The following is an 18,437-nucleotide window of genomic DNA, read 5'->3' as shown; positions in this document are numbered from 1 at the left end:
ATCCAGCCAGCACATCGTTAAAAACACCGTTCAATGAAATATCTTACGATAATGAATTTATAAAAATTTACGATAATGAATTTATAGAAATTTAAATTAGATAATTTCATTAACAAAATTAGATGTATAGATTTGAAGTTTTTAGATATAAAGTAAAACTTTGAAATATTTTGTTGAATAGTTGTTGTAATTTAGATATCTTCTGGGTTAGATTTGAGCGTAGAAGACTTTGTGGAGGGTTTTTTTTTTAATTACTTTTATTTTGCTAGATTCATTAAAAATTAGATTAATTAATAATAATTGTTAATTTTAAAAGAATCTTATTTTAAATTAAATAAGAAGTGTTCCTAAGCATAGGAGGAATTCTCTCTGAAATGAAAAGTCTAGGCATGCTTAGACTTGGAATGCCAAGTTCCAATTTAGTAACTGACACATCATCAACTACAATAATTTTCTGCCCATATCAAAAAACCAAGATTAAAGTTTTTGAATCCTTAAACCTAAATCTCAACATATTTTTAATCAAAAACACCAAAAAAAAACCTTAATAATCTTATTCTCAACCACAAAGCAAACTTTAATAAAATTAAAACTCAAAACCAATTAAAGTATAATAAAATTAAAAATCAAATAACCTTCACTGATATCCTATCACTGGTATAAACTTGTTAATACAATAATTAATGGTTTTTACAGTTAGAATATATCTACTTAAAAGTTTTTTTTTCATTTTTTTGAATGATTCTTTCTTTTTTCTAACTCAAATTTTAGAATTGAAATGTAAAAAATAAAGTTTATTGATCAAAATAAAAAGTTGAAAACTATAATGACAAAAAAGTTGAAAGATACACCTCCTAAATAGTAAAATCAAAGCTTAATTCTTTCTTTTTTTAAAAAAAAACCCTTTTCAACTATAATCTAAAATTCCATTTCATAGCACTATCTTTAATGTAATGTAAAAGTAATCTTTGTACTACCGTGTTCACAAGAACATGCATCCCAAAACATGTTCTAACACATAGAACTATATTAATATAACTTCTAATCATCATATAAAAGAATTCATTGAGTGAAATATAAATAACAAAAAACTTTAGAGACCTAAAGAGGAAATCAACCTTAAAAAAACTGGAGTGTTGATGAACAGTGAAAAACTGAGCTCTTTTAAAAAGTTTTATTTGTTATTGTTAATGTTATTTATAATTATTTTTATGTGGAAAAATGCTGTTGAAGATATGTGATATCTTTACAGACCATCACGTGAACTCTTATCAAAATTATTGGAAGGATGAATCTACTATTTATTGAAAGATAATTTATGATATTAAATTAAAAAATTTAAAGGTTTTGTTTATAATAAGATATTCAAAGCAACGTATACGACCCACCTTCAATGATGCCCGCTCCAGCCACCACGCTGTGGTCCCTGCAAGTGACCCAGCCCCTAGCTTCCTGCCAATAAGATAAGTACGACATGCGTGCCGACATTTGCTGCTTGAATGAAGACGTTGGGAGCAGTCAATTGATTTCGCTTCCTGATGGCGGCATAAAAAACCGGGCCAAGCACCAAGAAGAAATGGGCTAAAAAGAGTCCAATCACAAGAAAAAGGGCTCAAACCCAAGCCCAGCACAAGAAACAAAAAACTCAAACCCAAGCCCAGCACCACACCAAGAGGAAAAAGGGGGCTGTAAAACCGAACCCATAGAGAAAGAAACGGAGGAAGAAACAAGGCTGCAAAACCGAGCCGAGAGGAGAAGAAAAAGGGTTGCAAACCGAGCCGAACACCAAGCAGAAGATGGTCTCGAAACCGAGCCCAAGAAGGAAGGAGAAGAGAAGATCTGAAAACCAGGCTTAATAATGCTGGAAAAGGAGTTCGAATCCAATCCGAGCACATTGATCCCCTCATTTTCTGTCTGTTTCGGGCAATTCTTTTTGTTCTTTTTATAGACATGCCACATGAGGTCGAGGCATGCTTTGGCCGCTACAACCACCTAAAAATACATGTATAGACATCTTGACACACAGCTATCTAAAAATAACATTCTCTCGCATTTCATCTTTTTTTTTTTTTTCTATACATTGCATTCCTTCCATCCTTCAATATCTCATATTATATTATAAGAAACTTTAAAATGTATGGGAAAGTATTGTAATTTGTTTTTTATATTTTTTTAAAATTGTTTTTTTTTTTATATTTTTTTAAATTATTTTTATTATTTTTATTTTTTAATATTAAACAGGTTAATAATTTAACTTTGTAATTTAAAAAAAATATATTATAGATTGATACAATGTTTCTTCACATAGATTTTTTTATAAGTTTTTTTTTGTTTTTTTTCAAAGTGGTATTTGTTGATTTTATTTTTTTTATATTGAACTGGTTGAAAATTTAGCTTTGTAATTTTTTCTTTAAAATATTATGGATTGCTACAATATTTCTCCACATGATTTTTATTTTGCTATAATATTTCCTCACATGTTATTTTATTTTTTTCAAAATTTTCTTTGTCAAATTAAATTTTTTAATATTGAACTAGTTCAGAATTCAGCTTTGTAATTTTTTCTTTAAAACATTGTAGATTTCAACAGTGTTTCCCCAAATATTTATTTTGTTTTTTTTAAATTATCTTCATTGAATTTATTTTTTTAATATTGAGCTTATTCAAAATTCAACTTTGTAGTTTTTTTAAATCATTATTAATTGCTATAGTATTTTTTATATAATTTTATGTTTTTTTTGTTATGATTTTTTCTAAAATTATCTTTTTATTTTATTTTATTAATATTGAGTTGATTGATAATTATAACTGTAGTTTTCCTTATAAAATATTGTGGATTGTTATAGTGTTTTTCTACATGATTTTTTTTTTAAATTTATCTTTGTTAATTTTTTTATATATATATATCTATCAAACTGGTTAAGAATTTAGCTATGTACTTCTTTTTTTTAAAACACTGTTCTCACATGATTTTTTTTGTTATAATATTTTTTAAATTGTTTATCAATTTTTTTAATATTAAACTAGTTGAGAATTATAACTGTAGATTTCTTCACAAAACACTATAAATTGCTATAGTATTTTTTTATATAGTTTTTTGTGTTATGATTTGTTTTAAAATTATCGATTTTATTTTTTTAATATTGAACTGTTTAAGAATTTAATTTTATAATTTTTTCTTAAAAATATTATAAAGTATAATAATCTTTCTCTACATAGATTTTTTATTATTTTTTATTATAATTTTTTTTATAAAACTGCAGCAGTGCGTGAATATACCATCTAAAAGGAAACTATTTTCTGTAGGAGAACACAAACCAGCAGCCAAGTTACTTCAAATATTTTTTTCAGAATCTATTAAACAGCCGTAAAAAGGCTCATAATCATTTGAATTTATTTTTTGGATTTCATCACTAACATCCTATATGTACGTTTTCATCAAGTTTCAGCTATTACTGAATAAATCCAATCCGGTCCTCTAGAGTTACATAGATCAACATAATTAAGTCTTAGCTACCTAGTTTTAAAAAATAAATAAAGGCAACATTACCTGGGCAGGCGATTGAATAGTATAAAATGTTTAGGTATCTCAAGACAAAAATTGCACAAATCAATTCCCAGTTTAATCGCACTTGGAAAATTAAATTGCTTCATACTCATTAACGCCAAAGAAATTGATAATTAATTATGTAGCTTCTCGTTTTTGTAATGTACTGATGTGATGAAAAGCCTAAAACATATTCATAAAATAATAATAATAATAAAAAAAAAACTAATAATAATACTAATAATAATAATAATAATAACCCTTTTAAAAAGGAACTCATTAACACCAACACAGGTTTTGGTTGTGGCTGGGTAAAATACTTGTTTTTGTTGTGGCTTGACAACATCTTTCTCCCTCTTTTTTTTTTTTTCAGTTACTTTCTCTGTCCTTTATTAACATTCAGAACTAAAAGGTGAGAAAAATTAAGTTGCATGGTTGAAATGTAAAAATCTAAAACTACATGGATCAAATATAAAAAAAAAATTCCATGGAATAAAGTTATTTTAAATTACACTATGATGCACAAAGTGTATATGAGTTTATGTGTATAGTAGTGCTAGCTCTTTTAACTTACATGGTAATGTCTCTTAAATTGATTCTTAAAGTAAACTATTAGTTTGACCTTCATTCAAATGAAAAGAAGAGGCACTGCAGCCATTTTCCACGCGATGGGTGAGGGATTCCAGCCGCTACATCGTTAAAAACACCATCAAATGAAATTTCCTTCGATAATGAATTTATAGATATTTAAATTAGATAATTTCATTAACAAAATTAGGAGATATATAGATTTAGAAATTTCTTCATATAAATTAAAATTTTGAAATTTTTTGTTGATTACTTGTATGAAATTTGTTTAAAGAACATGATTAATGACCATATTTGATGCAAAATTAAAAATAGATTTCATTCTTTTGAGGTTAAAATTTTATTACAATTTAATTTTCGACATATACTTTTTAATATAAAATATTAACATGATTTAAATAAATTATGATAAATAACAAATTGATCTCAAAAAACTTTGATTGACATGTTTTGATGAAACCTAAAATTTTATAAAAAAAATTTTATCTCATATTGAAAAGAAATAAACTTTCCTACTATTTATATAATGTATAGTTTAAGAATTAAAATTGAGCTCAAAAAACACTTGAGTTTTTAGAATGGAGATGATCTAAACAAAATAAGTTTTGAGCTTAAATTTATATGCAAGTGCTAGCCTGACTGAATTTGTGCTCAAGTCTGGGCTTCGATGTTAGTTCATTGTAAAATATTTTTAGGCCATAAGAGATTAATTTTTACCAATTTAAATTTGAGTTTGGTTAGGATGAATGAAAAGTTATATCTAATGAATGAAGAGTTATATTCTTCTAAAATAGAATACCGTTAATTTAATTATATCTTTATAAAGAGATGTCTGCTTATTTTTTTCATAACCCATTTTAAGGTTATTCCCTCTTAAATTTACATTTTTTCTTTTTAATATAATAATAAATAATAAATAATAATAGCTAGGAGACTAATGATGTGGAAAAAACATGTTGAGGAAGGATTTTAGATATGCATAAAATTAAGCTGTAATTTTAAATGAAATCAAAAGCCTAATTATATTTCCTTGTACTTAATACTTAAAAAATAATGCAGATTCAATATCAAATTAAATTATTATTGAATAAATCTGTATAAAAAATAAGTCCAATGACATAATTAATGTTTTAATAGCTCAATTTGATTTAATCATAGGCCAAATTAAAAGTTTAATTATGTTTAAGAATTATTTTGGATCTAATTAAAATATTTAATTAGGTATAAGGACTTAGTTATACTTTAAATGAGTCAAATAAATTTTATTAGGGGTTTAATTGGTGAAAAATTAAGTATGAGAGCCTAATTTGAACTTAATTAAGAATATTGAGATTTTAAAAGATCAATTTTAATTTTTACCAAGTCAACTGATTGAAATTATAGATAAAATTACAAGAAAAATAAAAAATTTAAAGTCAATTAAGGTTTCTCCAGCACGTTTTGAGGGGAATGACCATGAAACTTTACTTTGCATGAAAATCCTATAAAAAAGGTCATTTTATGAGACTTTATTTAGGTGTTTGAATGAAAATAAAATTGAAGAAGCCACGGAGGAGGTACACGAGGGAATCTATGTCACCCACACCAATGGTTATGCGATGGCAAGATAAATGCAAAGATCTGCATATTTCTAGTTAACCATGAAAAGAGATTTTGCAAACTATGTTAGAAAGTTTTACAATTTTTAAATATATAGTGATAAGATAAATGTATCTCTGACACTACTAATCAATATAACCTTAATTTGGCCCTTTGATACATGTGGTTTGGATATCATAGGACCAATCAATCTAAAAGCTAATAAGGAGCATATGTTTTATTCGGTGACAATCAACTACTTCACTAAATGAATAAAGATCAATTCTTATGCCCACGTGACACAAAAAGTAATAAAAAGATTCATTGAAAATGATCTATTTTTTTTGTTATAGCTTACCAATAAGATTAGTAGTTGATAATATTTAAAATTTTAATGAAAAACTGATTGTTAAGCTCTATACTAAATGGAAGATTAAACAATAAATTATTGCAATCATACTACTAGCACTATAAAAAACAATAAATTATTTTAAGGTTAGAGGATTAATCATTGCCTCAATCTACTTCTTCAAATTTATTTTGTGTCAATAAGTATTATAAGTTATTTTACTTTTATATATTGATATGCACATCTATGTTTTTTAAAAACTAGAGCATAGAAATTACAGGTTTGAATTTGATCTACGAAGAATTATTATTTTTATTCCAATTCACTGTTTTGTCTTTCAAAGAAATAATTTAATTAATTTTTTTAGTATTTTTTAATAAAAATTGAAGAGGTTTTGCCAATTCAAAAGAGATTTATTTTATGATCATAATATTTTTATTTTATTATGGATTTATAGTGATTAATCAAAAGTTAATAATATAAAAATTAATATAATTAATATCATAATTAATTCCTCAAACTTTTAGCTCTAGAATTAACTATAAAAAAGAAGGTGGTGAATAAAGAGTTCAAGACAATGTTTTTCTTGATTTTAGATACTTTTTTTTAACTTAAAAATTAATGTTTTTCTCTTAATTTTTTAAGCTTTATATTTCTTCCAAACCTATAGTTTAGATTCATTTTATTGAGATGTTATTAAATTTATTTATGTTGATTTAAAATCCTTGTTTAAAAATGTATTTCACTAAAGTAATATTATTTAAATCCTAGAATGTTTATTGTAAACAACATTTATATCAAGAAATGAGAAATAAAATTTTAAAAATAAATAATTTATTATTGACAACAAGAAAAACTTTATTATTTAAAGTATTTTAACAAGTAAATATTTTAATTTAAATATAGATATATTATTTAATTAATATTGATGGTAGTGTCTTTATATATGTTTTTTGTTTGTATTTTGTGTGTGTGTGTAATGGATAACGAAAATATATTTTTGACAGTGACTAGTGGAATTTTGCCTATATATATTGGAAAACAAAGTTTGGATACCCGCCCTGTATTTTCAATGATGAACATTGCTTCTTTTTTTAATGTTTTTCAATTGTGTGTGTGTGTAAAAGCACAATCCGGTTAATTTTAAAAAAATATGACGATTTGGTCAGTTTTTCAAAATTATGACTCAGGAGTATTTTAATTTTGACACCAAGCTTTCAAAAATAAAATAAAATAAAAAAATTGCGACTAAAAATGAAAATAAAAAAAAATCAAGAAAAAAAGGAAAAAGAAGAAGAAGAAAAGTGAGTGAAATAACAAAAGAAAAAGAAGAATGAAATAGCCTCGAGTTTCTGTCTTACGTTGGGGTATATGCTTGAGTTTGGGTGTGAATTAGCTGTAAATGATTTTTTAACTTATAAAAATTTATTTTTTTATCAATCTATTTTTATTTCGTCAGCCCATTAATAAATAGTTTGAACAATAACTTTTTTCTTCTTCAACAATTTATTTTCTAAAGTATATATAAAAAAAAGAAGTTAAACGGAGATGTTCTTCAAAACTTGCAATAGCTCCTTGCCTTCTTCTCTTTAGTATTTGCAGCTTCGTTTACCTACGGTCTTGCTTTGTTTTTACTCTATTCTATGGCTTAGTTCTAGTATTATATGTAGAGATCTTTTAGTCTCCTTGTTTCTTTAGTTCCTAGATTTTCAAAGAAAATGGAAGTAAGTTGCTGGAATCCCAAGAATGATCTGCAAGAAGATTGTTCATTTTAATTAGTTTTAATGACAAAGGACTTAATCCTTAATAACAACATCTTCCTTTCTTCATGCAATTTAATCTAAACAATTGCAATCTATGAAATCACCAGAAGCAAGAACATTTCTTCTCTTCATCAAGTTATCACAGTCAGTGTAATTAGTTTTTCTCTTTAACGTTAACTCCCTTCTTTTTTTCTAAGGTTCATCTGTTGCATGGGCTTTAGCTCATGCAATTCAGACAAGGCTGAGGTTATGCCAAGCCGCCAATGACCCAAATGATGAGAGGGTATCCACCTTATCCACACAGAAAATTGTACAGAATGCACTTCACAAACACTTGACAGATAGATATCATAGCTGAACAAATAGAGAAGAAGAGCATCTAAAGGCAAAGGTTAAATCCTTCGGAAGTATAAGCTTGTTGATGGGGAGCTTGTTCATGATGGGCCTGAAAGTCATGCTGATGCGCTCCTTGGATGGTGTTGGAGTGGAAATGAAAACTCATGGATATATTTGAACATACAAGGGAAAAATTGGGGAATGGATGGCACACGAGTCATTGCAGTAAATGCAGTCCTTCGATATATTTATTCCAATTATTACTCCTGTCTCTTGACACTTGCAATTCACTCATGAATGTGTTTTATCTCCCTGAGCTGATGAATGTTTTTTGTTATTTGCTTGGCACGGTTTATTAGTTAGTTTGCTTACAATATAGTTATTTAACATATAAGTTAAGCTGACTCGCAAAACTGTGATCTAAAATTTAACCTAGATCAAGTTTCAATTTAAAATAGAAAAAAAATTCTTTAGTCAAACCCAACTAAACCGAAATTATAATATTTTTTTTTGTTTTAATAAAAATAATAATATAGTGACTTATGAATTGAATCGACAACCCATCTTTCTTTTGATCCAGAAGCTAAATGCTTTCTCTATTTAGAGTGAATTGTGTTGTTCAGCCAGGTTCCACTGCTAAACATCCATTCCAATTTTAAAGAAAACCTAGCTTTAGTTAGGTTTTAAGTTAATGGATCACCTGACAGTGCCAGGTTTTATAACTATGCTTTTCTATGATACTAGTGAAATTGAAATGATCTTCAGAACAAATTCTAGCTGCCTAATAACTTCCACAAACTGGCGAAAAATTGGAAAGTGGAAAACAAACAAAATCTGATGGTTGGCTGCTCATTGATTCATTGAACAAACTATTTTCTCATTTCCCAACTATTACACAGGGGAAGCTATAACTTTCACAGAAGAAAATGGTAAGTTGAAAAATGACTCCTTTATTCCATGAGGTATGATTACTATTTGAAAAATACAGCACAGTAGAAATGAATATTATGAATCTATTGATTCATTCCTCGTACACATGCTCGTTCATGCAAGAATGCGTGCCAGCATACGTTGGATGTAACCCATCCCTGTTGAACATAGCCATGAATCATGATTTGATGGGTCGGGTGGCACATAACCACTGCCTTGGGGTCTCAAGATCATCATTTGTGGTTGTCGGAACATGCCAACTACCATTTTCTGACTCCTGCGTTCACAAAACCATCATAAACCAAAATCTCTTGAAAGCTCCCATATAATGATGAAAAACATTAGCATGAATGCAGACTTATGGTTGAACATCGCACCTGAATAACAATTGAGTAAGGAGGAGGCATCTGCAAAGCAATTCCAGATCGCGATACTGAGAGTCGGACCTGCAAATATTTCCAAGAAAGATGAGTTCCTATATAATACATGGCATTATCAATTTCTTCTAATACTGAATATATTGGAACACGTTTTTTATTTATGAAATTCGATTAATCACATTCTTGGGTGAGTTTAAACTGGACGCTCCAAGAAAACTTTGACATATTCTGAAATGTTATTTCATGCAATGTAAGACAACTATTAGATCATATAGTATTCAGTAGCCCTTAAGCAATGTGAGGTAAACATGCTCTTAGGCAAACAGTGCATAATATCAATGAATTCAGAGCAAAACTTGGAAGCCCATAAATATACAACATCATGGACGTATCACCAGAAAGTACCTAGTTTAGAAAACGCTCATGAAAAAGCAAAACAGGGAGGTTTCACCTACTTCTCAATCAGAGAAAAGCTTAGTTTTGTAAATCTGTGAACCAACACAACATAAAACATATATATACACCACATGCATCTGAAAGAGTTGAAATACCTGATGCTTTTCCTTCCATCTTGGAAAAAAGGAAGTCCCTAGCAACTGAAACAAGTGGTCCCTCATTTCATCATTTGTCACCAACAAACACTTATAGCAAACAGCAGCATATAACCAGTACCTGTAAATAAACATGGCACAAATACAGCAAAAGAATTACAAAGGAGAAAGTGCCTAACGGCAACCATGTAGATTGCTAGGATGCACCTTAGCATTTGGTTGTGACACTTAGCAAGTTCTATCATACAAGGCCATAACAATTGCTTAAAAAGATGATGGTTTGCAAAGATTCTAACGTTTATACTCAAATACCAAATAACTGAAATCATAGCATACATAAGAGGTCGGTATCTTTCCTACTCCCAAAACCTATGGCATGCAGCAGAAACAGCAACTCCATTTGTTCCGACAGGCCCAAAGGTCACCTCTAGAACAATTTGAATTAATGCAAAAAATTGATCCTTTGGTAATCCAATCAATAAAAGTGATTATCTCGCAGGGAATCCTAAATTAAAATATGATTTCTAATAACACCGGATAAAAATTCATTCATCTTGTATGTAATGTTCAAAGAATAATTCTCTTAGATCCTCACACATCAAGGCAATTTAAGGCAATTTTCTTGCTTCTTTGTCCTGAAAACATTAAGCATTACTTTTCTTTTTCCAGCAACCAAATTGGACATCCAATGGTAATTCTAACACGTTGTTGGTTAGTTGAGTGTTTTGAAAGAGAAGAATTGCAAGAACTTCTGGTCCTAGGCCATAAGTGTAGACCTTCAATATTTTTGGATGGAGAGTTATGCAAGACTTTTAACCAATCACATAGCACTGGGACATGTATTATGAGATAAAATATGATTTTGTTTTGCTTCACTTGGTGTAATTTTATGGAAGCTTTTAGGAGCAATTACTTATACGGCGACAGGAGTGCACTTATTTTATGATTTTGGGATTTAGACTGTCTTCATTGTAAATTTCATAGCAAAGAACTTGCAAAACAGGGCAAGTTCGTATGAATACAACAGTCATATATTTCATGAAATGCACACTCACCAATCATCATTGGAACCAGCCGGAGTAACATAAAGTGCACCAGAATTTTTCCACCTCTCTAACAACTTCTTGTTATAAGGACTCTGAGCTGGACCCCCAGTTACACGACTTTTATGCAAAATAACGAGTGGCAATTTCTTGGATGGACTCATGTCGTGTAATCGATGTACAACAGAATTAAGCTACAATTCAAAAGAAGCATTCAGCGTCCCATTAGCATGTCTTGCTATAAAGATATTAAGAGATGTAGTCTCATAAGAGTTACTCAACAGGCAACTTACCTGGGAGAAGCTGAAAGTCTGTTGATTGATAAGACTCAAATTAGCTCCATCTACAACTGCGTCAAAAGGACCATGCCGTTGAAGCCAATCCTGAATCAGTTCATTACGTAAGTCAGTTAATAGCTTATTGGCAATTATTTTATGTGTTATTAGCCTTAAGCATACAGACAAGCCGGTATCTACCATTTTTTATTCATTAAAAATTCAGTGACCAAAAAGTTATGGAGTAAGTTGAGATTTGAGATTTTGATGGGAAGAATACGATCATAAACAAACTAGTGATATAACAATGATCACATAGACCCGTCCAACAAATTCTCATAATGTTGAGCATATTTTGATCAAAGTTCTCATATGGACTCTTTTCCATGCTCAAGCAGTGGCGACAGAGAAACCAAGAGCTTTAAATTGATCAATTATTTAGTGACCCTTATGTTACAGAAGGAATTGTCTCGCACCTGGAACCGAATAAAATCAGCCTTAACCTCTCTTCCCAAAGCCAGCCTAGATACTGAGATAGCAAAGTTCTCCGTCTCTCTTGGATCAATATCAATACAAGCAAGCCTCACACCACAAGAACCACAAACACCCTCCTTGTCCATTTGAGTCCTGACCACTCTCCACTGCCCACATCCTAACCACCCTTGTCCATGCCAACCTCCTCCTCCTCTCGCAACTCCTTCCTTCACCTTTCTCACATCCCAATTCTCCTTCCCAGTTTTTGCAGCATGTTTGGACTTAAACCAATCTTCAATAATCCCTACAGTTGACTCTGTGGCCTGCCTTACAGAGGTTCGCAACCGATGCAGCAACTCATACACCTTGTCAGCATTGTTTACATCAGCACTAACTTTCAGAAGAGCAGAAAGCTCAGGCTCTTCAGCCACAACCCCATATTCAATCATATGTGCATCAACTTCATAAGCTTTATCAGCCATCCCTTTCTTACAAAACCCAAACAACGGCGGACCATAAGACCTCAACTTCGGCAGAATACCAAAACCCTTCATTTGCTTAACCAAATCAAAAGCCATTTCTGGATCTTCCATTGCAGAAGCCAACCTTGCTGCATTTGTAAACGTAGCCTCATTGGGAGGAACTTTATCGATAATCATCTGCTGAAATATCTCGAAACCCTGTTTTCTCAAATCACTTACATTTTCACCTCCATTTTGAGAGCACAGATAAAGCAACACATTATAATGGTGTTGATTAAGCTCAACCCCATTTTCCTCGCCTCATCATACAACCTAAGCCCTTCAACAACATCACCACGCTTTGAACACGTATCTAGCTTAAACTTAAGCACTCCCTCCGGTGCCTCACGTCGTGCTTTCTTTTTCTCCCTTAAAGACATTGCATTACCACCAACAGCTTTCTCATTTCTCCGTGATGTCCCGGAGATTGCCAAGTTGCAAAATTTAGCTTTTTTATTCACAAAAAAATCATGTGCACCAATAAAGTTTGAATCTTTTATGGGTTTTCCAAATAAATAACTGTGATTACAACGAATTGGGCTGTTCTTAAACAATGAAAGAGCATGGGTTTTCTTAGTAAAGTAAGAAAAAAGATTTGGTGAGGTTTTTGCAACAAAAGAAGGAACAAAAATAGTGCTTCTTCTACAGAGCAGCATTACTAACAGATACTAATAATTCCTCTTTCAAATTATTTTCCTGACAAGAAATAATAATTATATACTAAATTAGAAATAAAAAACTACATGAAATTAACAAAAAAATATATATAAAAAAAAAATATTTTTAGCAGGCTAAGTTTCTCCATTTTTTAGCAGAAAAAACATTAAAGTTTCAATTTTGATGCAATACAGAATCAGAAAGTCAGTGATTTAAGATAAAGAGAAAACCTTGAGGTTTTGGGATTCTTTGAAATCCTTGACTTTGGAGTTTGGAGGGATATAGCCAAAACCCTAAGATTTGGGGGTTTAGTGGAGGAGAAGAAGGCGGTAATTGGATGAATCCGGATCCGGGTGATAACCCAGAAGAGCAAACAATGTGGGTTTTGTGTGTTTTGGCCCATGTTTAATCCCTATGGGTTATAGGTTGTGGAATGATGGGTTTATTCCTTTTCTTTTAATAATTTGACCCAAAAGGTTTTGTTTTTTTTTTTTTAAATGTAAATATATTATATGAATTTAATGGCAAATGTAATTTCTTGGGAAATATTTTGCACAGAAAAAATAGTTCTTTTTTATTTTTTTGAACATTAAAATATACAGGAACTCAAATAGGAAAAATTAAAGTAGGGAAGCTATTTTTATAAAATATAGGTACTAAATTATAAGATATAGATAATATAAGAGTTCATTCTTTATGAGTTCTTTTTTAGTACTTTATACTAGTCCATTGATCTCCCTTTTGGATATGGCCCCATGGACTCGGACATCATCCTATCCTCAAAATCGAAGTGGAACTCTCATCTAGAATCGGTATTTTGTTTCATGTGTTCTCTCACTAAATTAGCCACCCCTTCATTTTATGTCTCTGGAAACCATGCCTTTTTTTACTTTTTATTTTGAGTTGCATGTTAGAATTGATGAATCCCCTGCACTATAGAGTCTAGAGGAGGATCTCGCACATTCAACGACTCTGAACCTTCTTCAAGTAGATTTCTATGGTGATTTTCGTGTACATGTTGCTGCTCTCTCTGCATGCAATTAGCAAAGAAAAATGGCATATGCTTCTTGTTGAAGAAAGGTGTTTCTGTCACAAAAATCAGTGTTCCCACTCAATGCACTGATTTGTAAAATAGGCATTACCATTCTTTTCTATACTGCCGAATAAAATTGGGCAATAAAAATCTCAGTTCATGCAAAAATACTTGCAAGCTTCGACAGTGGATGAATCCTATCAAACCCGTGATCAGAATCGTGGTCTGGTTTTAATAGCTTTGCTGTCTGCCATGCCAGTCACTTTACCGGTTGATCTAGCTATCATCCTACTCTAGATTTCTTGGATGAATATCAACATCACAAACTAAACCCTTTATCCAAAATAATTAATCTGTTTAATAGTTTCCGTTCTCTTCTTTTCAAGGAAGAATTTTGGTCCGCCCCTATCTGAAAAATAGCCGAAGAAGATGCTGACTAATCCCTCGTTCCAATCATTGCAAAATTGAAGAGATGGTATACCATATATGCACAGCAAGAGGAGACAATATGGAAAGATAGATTCATAGAGACCAACTGCCTTAACGCTTGAAGGCAAATACAGTAAGTACTGCTTTATGATATTGTACAGAGGCCAAAACAAAGCTAGGTGGCTAAGGGATTCACAGTTCAAAGAAGAAAAAGAATATATGAGACCACAAAGGTAATCCAGAGGATCAAAAAGGAAAATAAATAAGAGGCAAAACATGATGCGTACAAGAAAAGGAGGAAATAAAGATATAAACAGTTGAAGGTGGAAAAACCTAGTAACAAGATGAGAATCTAGAGAGTTGCAGATGGCAACTGCTTAAGCACCATTCCCCCTCTGATTCGAGTTCATCCAGCAACTGATGTTCTGAGAGTCCATGATCCTCAACTTGCTCAAAAAAGTTATATGTTCTAGTTAAGGGAAACTAAGGCTGTTCGATGAGGCTAGCTACAGGCAAAGGCGGATTCTTTGCTCTTCCCTCTCTTCGCCGGTTATTGTTGAGGATTGACTGTCTCTTTCTGCAGTCCGTTTCTTATAAGGCACAAACCCTTTCGTGCACTTTTCATTGAATGCTTTTGATCCAGATGAGGCTGATTTCTTCTTTGGCTTAAGCTCCAAAAATGGAGATGGCTCATTTTCCTCGTAAGAAAATTGGTGACTTTCAGTCTCAGCATCCATAATTTTATCAACATTTTCCCCTTCATTCACTGATTCGGAGTTGGAACCAGTCCAAGATACTTCCTTGTGAATCTCTTTATCTTGGACTTCATCTCCATTTGAATCTAAAATTTCCACCGCAGGCTCATGCTTGTGAAATGTTATGAAAGGAAATGGCATGCCTTCATAAGAACCCCACCAAGGCATTAGAGCAGCAGAGTCGTTTTCTGTGGGACTTGAGTTTTCCTTTTTAAATTGCATTTGATATAATGCTCCATGAGATCCATGAGGCAGCGGGCTCCAAGTGGATTCCTCATTCCTGGACTGCAATTTTGCAGCTGTGATGTTCAGCGTTAATGGTTGCACAAGTTTCTCTTCAGTGGCATCTGTCAGCGACAATTTAGAAGTCCCCATGCTTGGATAAGATGGTTTATGGCATTCTGTGACTAATAGTGTCCTTCCAAAGAGCTTGAGAGTAATGGGTTCTTCAGAAGAGACATTTTCTTTGGGAAATGAGTCAAATTTCTGGACCTTAAAGAAAATAGAAAAAAACATTTAGGACAACCTGAGAACTTTTAGACATCAGAAGCAGAGTTAAAACCTGATTTCCTTTAAGGGGTTTGCCAATACCTTGGGAAATTGCTCGTCAGGAGCTGAGCTAGCAGTTGGTGGTGATGGAGATCCATTGTCTTCAGGTGACGAATCAACATGATGCACACCACCAGCAGATGAAACTGGTGATAAGCTATGGCTTGGCATGTCTGAGTCTGTGGAACCGAGGGCATCTGAACCAACCGCAGACAACACCGATGTAGGAGATTGGTTTTCATGTTCTGAAATGGAAAAATTTGGAGATGAAGACCTTAGCGGATTTTCAAGAATTAGAAGATCTCTTTCCAGCGGATGTGCCAATTTGCGAGGGTAAGGATGCATAGGTTTTCTTTTTGGTCTGGGAGGAGGAATTTCAATTGGTTCCTCTGAGCTAGTGTTGCTGCCACCAGATTCACGTGCAACCTACCTCAAATAAAAAGATAGTGTAAGAGAAACATCAAGCATGAAAAATGAACCCATCAAAGATCACTCGCACTCCGGGGGCTCATTGAAAATCTAACTTACTTTAATTGAGGGTATTTATGTATTATGGTAGTAGAGAGCAGAAGTTGGAATAAGAGCAGTAAACCTTAGAGAAGAATTTCTGAGCATGGCTTCGAATCTGAACTGCAGTCTTTGTGCCTAAATGCTCTGCCAAACAAGACACACAATTATTTAGATTCACAAGTCACGGAAGAAATAAATTTAATTAAGAAACTTGACAACAAATTATACCTTCAATCCGTCTCCAAGCACGGCCATAAAGCTTTAGAGCATCAAGGAACTTCTTATGCTCTTCCTCTGTCCATCTCTCTCTTTGTTTCGTAATTGTGTAAGGTTTCCTCGCCTAATTAAAGTAAAAAACAACAATAGAATGAGTATCGAGTAATATTTGTGAATGGAATAAGATCAATCATAATTCATATCCAACATGTTAAGAATAGAACCTTGGGAGAGTAATCACTCCCACAAGAGAACTGCTCCTTTAGCTGGTGGTCAGTTGCCTTCTGTAGTGTAGCACTCGGTAAAATTCCATTGCCTGCTGGGAGAACCAGATTTGATCGATTCCCTCCACACTGATCCTGCATCAAATTGTGGGAAACAAAGTCATCAGAAAGATATCCCCGCTTCCACCACTACCAGCCCCATCACACTAATCTCCATTCACTAATTGAACGAAGTATACAATTCTTTTAACTTCCAAACAATTCAGTATCCATTTAAATTCATTACTTAAGCAGATACAGTAAAATTCAACAGGAAGAATCAAATGATCATCATATTTCATAAAAATCTAAACTAAAATACACTAAAGTAACAATTATAATGTGCTTATGCTGCTTTCTGTTGCAAGAAAATAAGGCAAGAACTGTATTCATAAATAATAACAGGCCAAATGTTCACCAAAGAACAACCTACCTGAAACTTCCATATCACACTTCCCATAAAACTACACTCGTAAAGAAGCTTGCTTGTGTAATTATATAGACCGACAAAAGACACATCAACATGAACCATAAATCTTGCCACTTGCCACAAATAGTCCCTTTCAGACCACACAAGTTCTTACAACATGAATCTTTTTATACTTTAGGTATCGAGACCAGAGCTTTAACACAAGTATTCATTACATGATCTCACTTTAGATCCATCTTTCCTTAACTTCAGTAAATCAATTCTTGCAAACAGCCACAACAACAAAAAAGCAACAAAAAAATCATTTTTTCTTTGCAACTCTTTTGAATTACAAGATTTTAAAAGCAACCCTCAAAATTTAGCAATTTCATGCCCTGATCCAACAAAAATAAACAAGAAAATTAAATAAACTTAATTTTCATACCTGAATAGCCATAGCTGAAAAAACCACTCAAAATACCCTTCTTAAAGAAACTCTTACAGTACCCTTCTTGATGATATCTTCCTCAAACTCATAAACTAACATAATAACACCAAAAAATATATCTCTCCACTTTCACTTCTTCTCTGACACAAACGAAAAACGCAACCCGCCCCTTCAAAGCATTGAAGTCAAAGCTTAATATTCTAACAACAACCTAAAAAGATTGAAGCTTTTGTCTTCAACCAAGCTAGAAAAAGAAACCCAAAAGAACTAAACAAGCAACAAAGTTAAAGAAGTGAAGAAACAGGGAAAGAAACAGGGAGAGAGAGTGAGATAGAGAGAGAGAAAAAGGTGAGCGTCTGCCTGTCTATTTGGCTTGTGATGAAAAAAAAAACACAAGAGAGAGAGGGGGGGAGCGAGGGAGAGGAAGGAAGGACGCCACGTCAGAAGTATTTTTTTTATTTTCTTAAGATAGAAAGCTTTAAGATAGGAAAGCTCGGGAATTCAATGGAATCTTGTGGCTCACGTCAAAAGAGCAGCTTGACACGTGGCATCTGGGTTTTTGTTTGTGTCTTCCCTTTTTATTAGGCAAGCATGTTTAATTCGGTGGAGAAAAACATGGAGGCCAGTTTTTTCTTTTATTTTTATTTTTATTTTTTATTTTTTTATGGATAATCAAGCAATTCTTTTTATTATATAAACTTCCACTTTGTCTTGTCCACCTCTCTTTTTGCCACAAATATTTTTAGATTTTTAGTTTTTTTCATTGTACTCTCATGGAGAATATATGTTGTTTAATTTCCTTAGGAATAGAGAAGAAAAGGTAATAGTGATTC

General features: G+C 32.0%; 1 protein-coding gene and 1 pseudogene across 1 annotated transcript; both read right to left on the bottom strand.

Moving 5' to 3' along the window:
* Window positions 1-8,978: 8,978 nt before the first annotated feature.
* LOC105117299 (proteinaceous RNase P 1, chloroplastic/mitochondrial-like) lies at window positions 8,979-13,367 on the bottom strand (annotated as a pseudogene).
* Window positions 13,368-14,531: 1,164 nt separating this feature from the next.
* Window positions 14,532-18,013, bottom strand: LOC105117298 (protein REVEILLE 1-like). Its single transcript, XM_011014910.1, has 6 exons — window positions 17,602-18,013; window positions 16,709-16,843; window positions 16,497-16,608; window positions 16,351-16,412; window positions 15,801-16,184; window positions 14,532-15,701 (listed from the first exon to the last, which is right to left on the bottom strand). The coding sequence occupies exons 1-6, from the start codon at window positions 17,611-17,613 to the stop codon at window positions 14,961-14,963; spliced, it is 1,446 nt and encodes a 481-aa protein (XP_011013212.1). The 5' UTR covers window positions 17,614-18,013; the 3' UTR covers window positions 14,532-14,960.
* Window positions 18,014-18,437: the final 424 nt, after the last annotated feature.

This window comes from Populus euphratica, unplaced genomic scaffold (genome assembly GCF_000495115.2).
Source record: "Populus euphratica unplaced genomic scaffold, PopEup_1.0 scaffold1282.1, whole genome shotgun sequence".
In the NCBI taxonomy this organism is placed as follows: domain Eukaryota; kingdom Viridiplantae; phylum Streptophyta; class Magnoliopsida; order Malpighiales; family Salicaceae; genus Populus; species Populus euphratica.
Note: the sequence above shows the minus strand (reverse complement) of the source record. Positions and strands in the feature narration are given on the sequence as shown.

Bases quoted from the DNA above. Each gene is read 5' to 3' on its own strand.
- LOC105117298 (XM_011014910.1), bottom strand. The intron at 16,609-16,708 runs GTTCTATTCTTA...TACTTTAATTAG, and splicing joins GGAGTGATTACTCTCCCAAG to GCGAGGAAACCTTACACAAT. The intron at 15,702-15,800 runs GTATTGGCAAAC...ATTTTCTTTAAG, and splicing joins CTGACGAGCAATTTCCCAAG to GTCCAGAAATTTGACTCATT.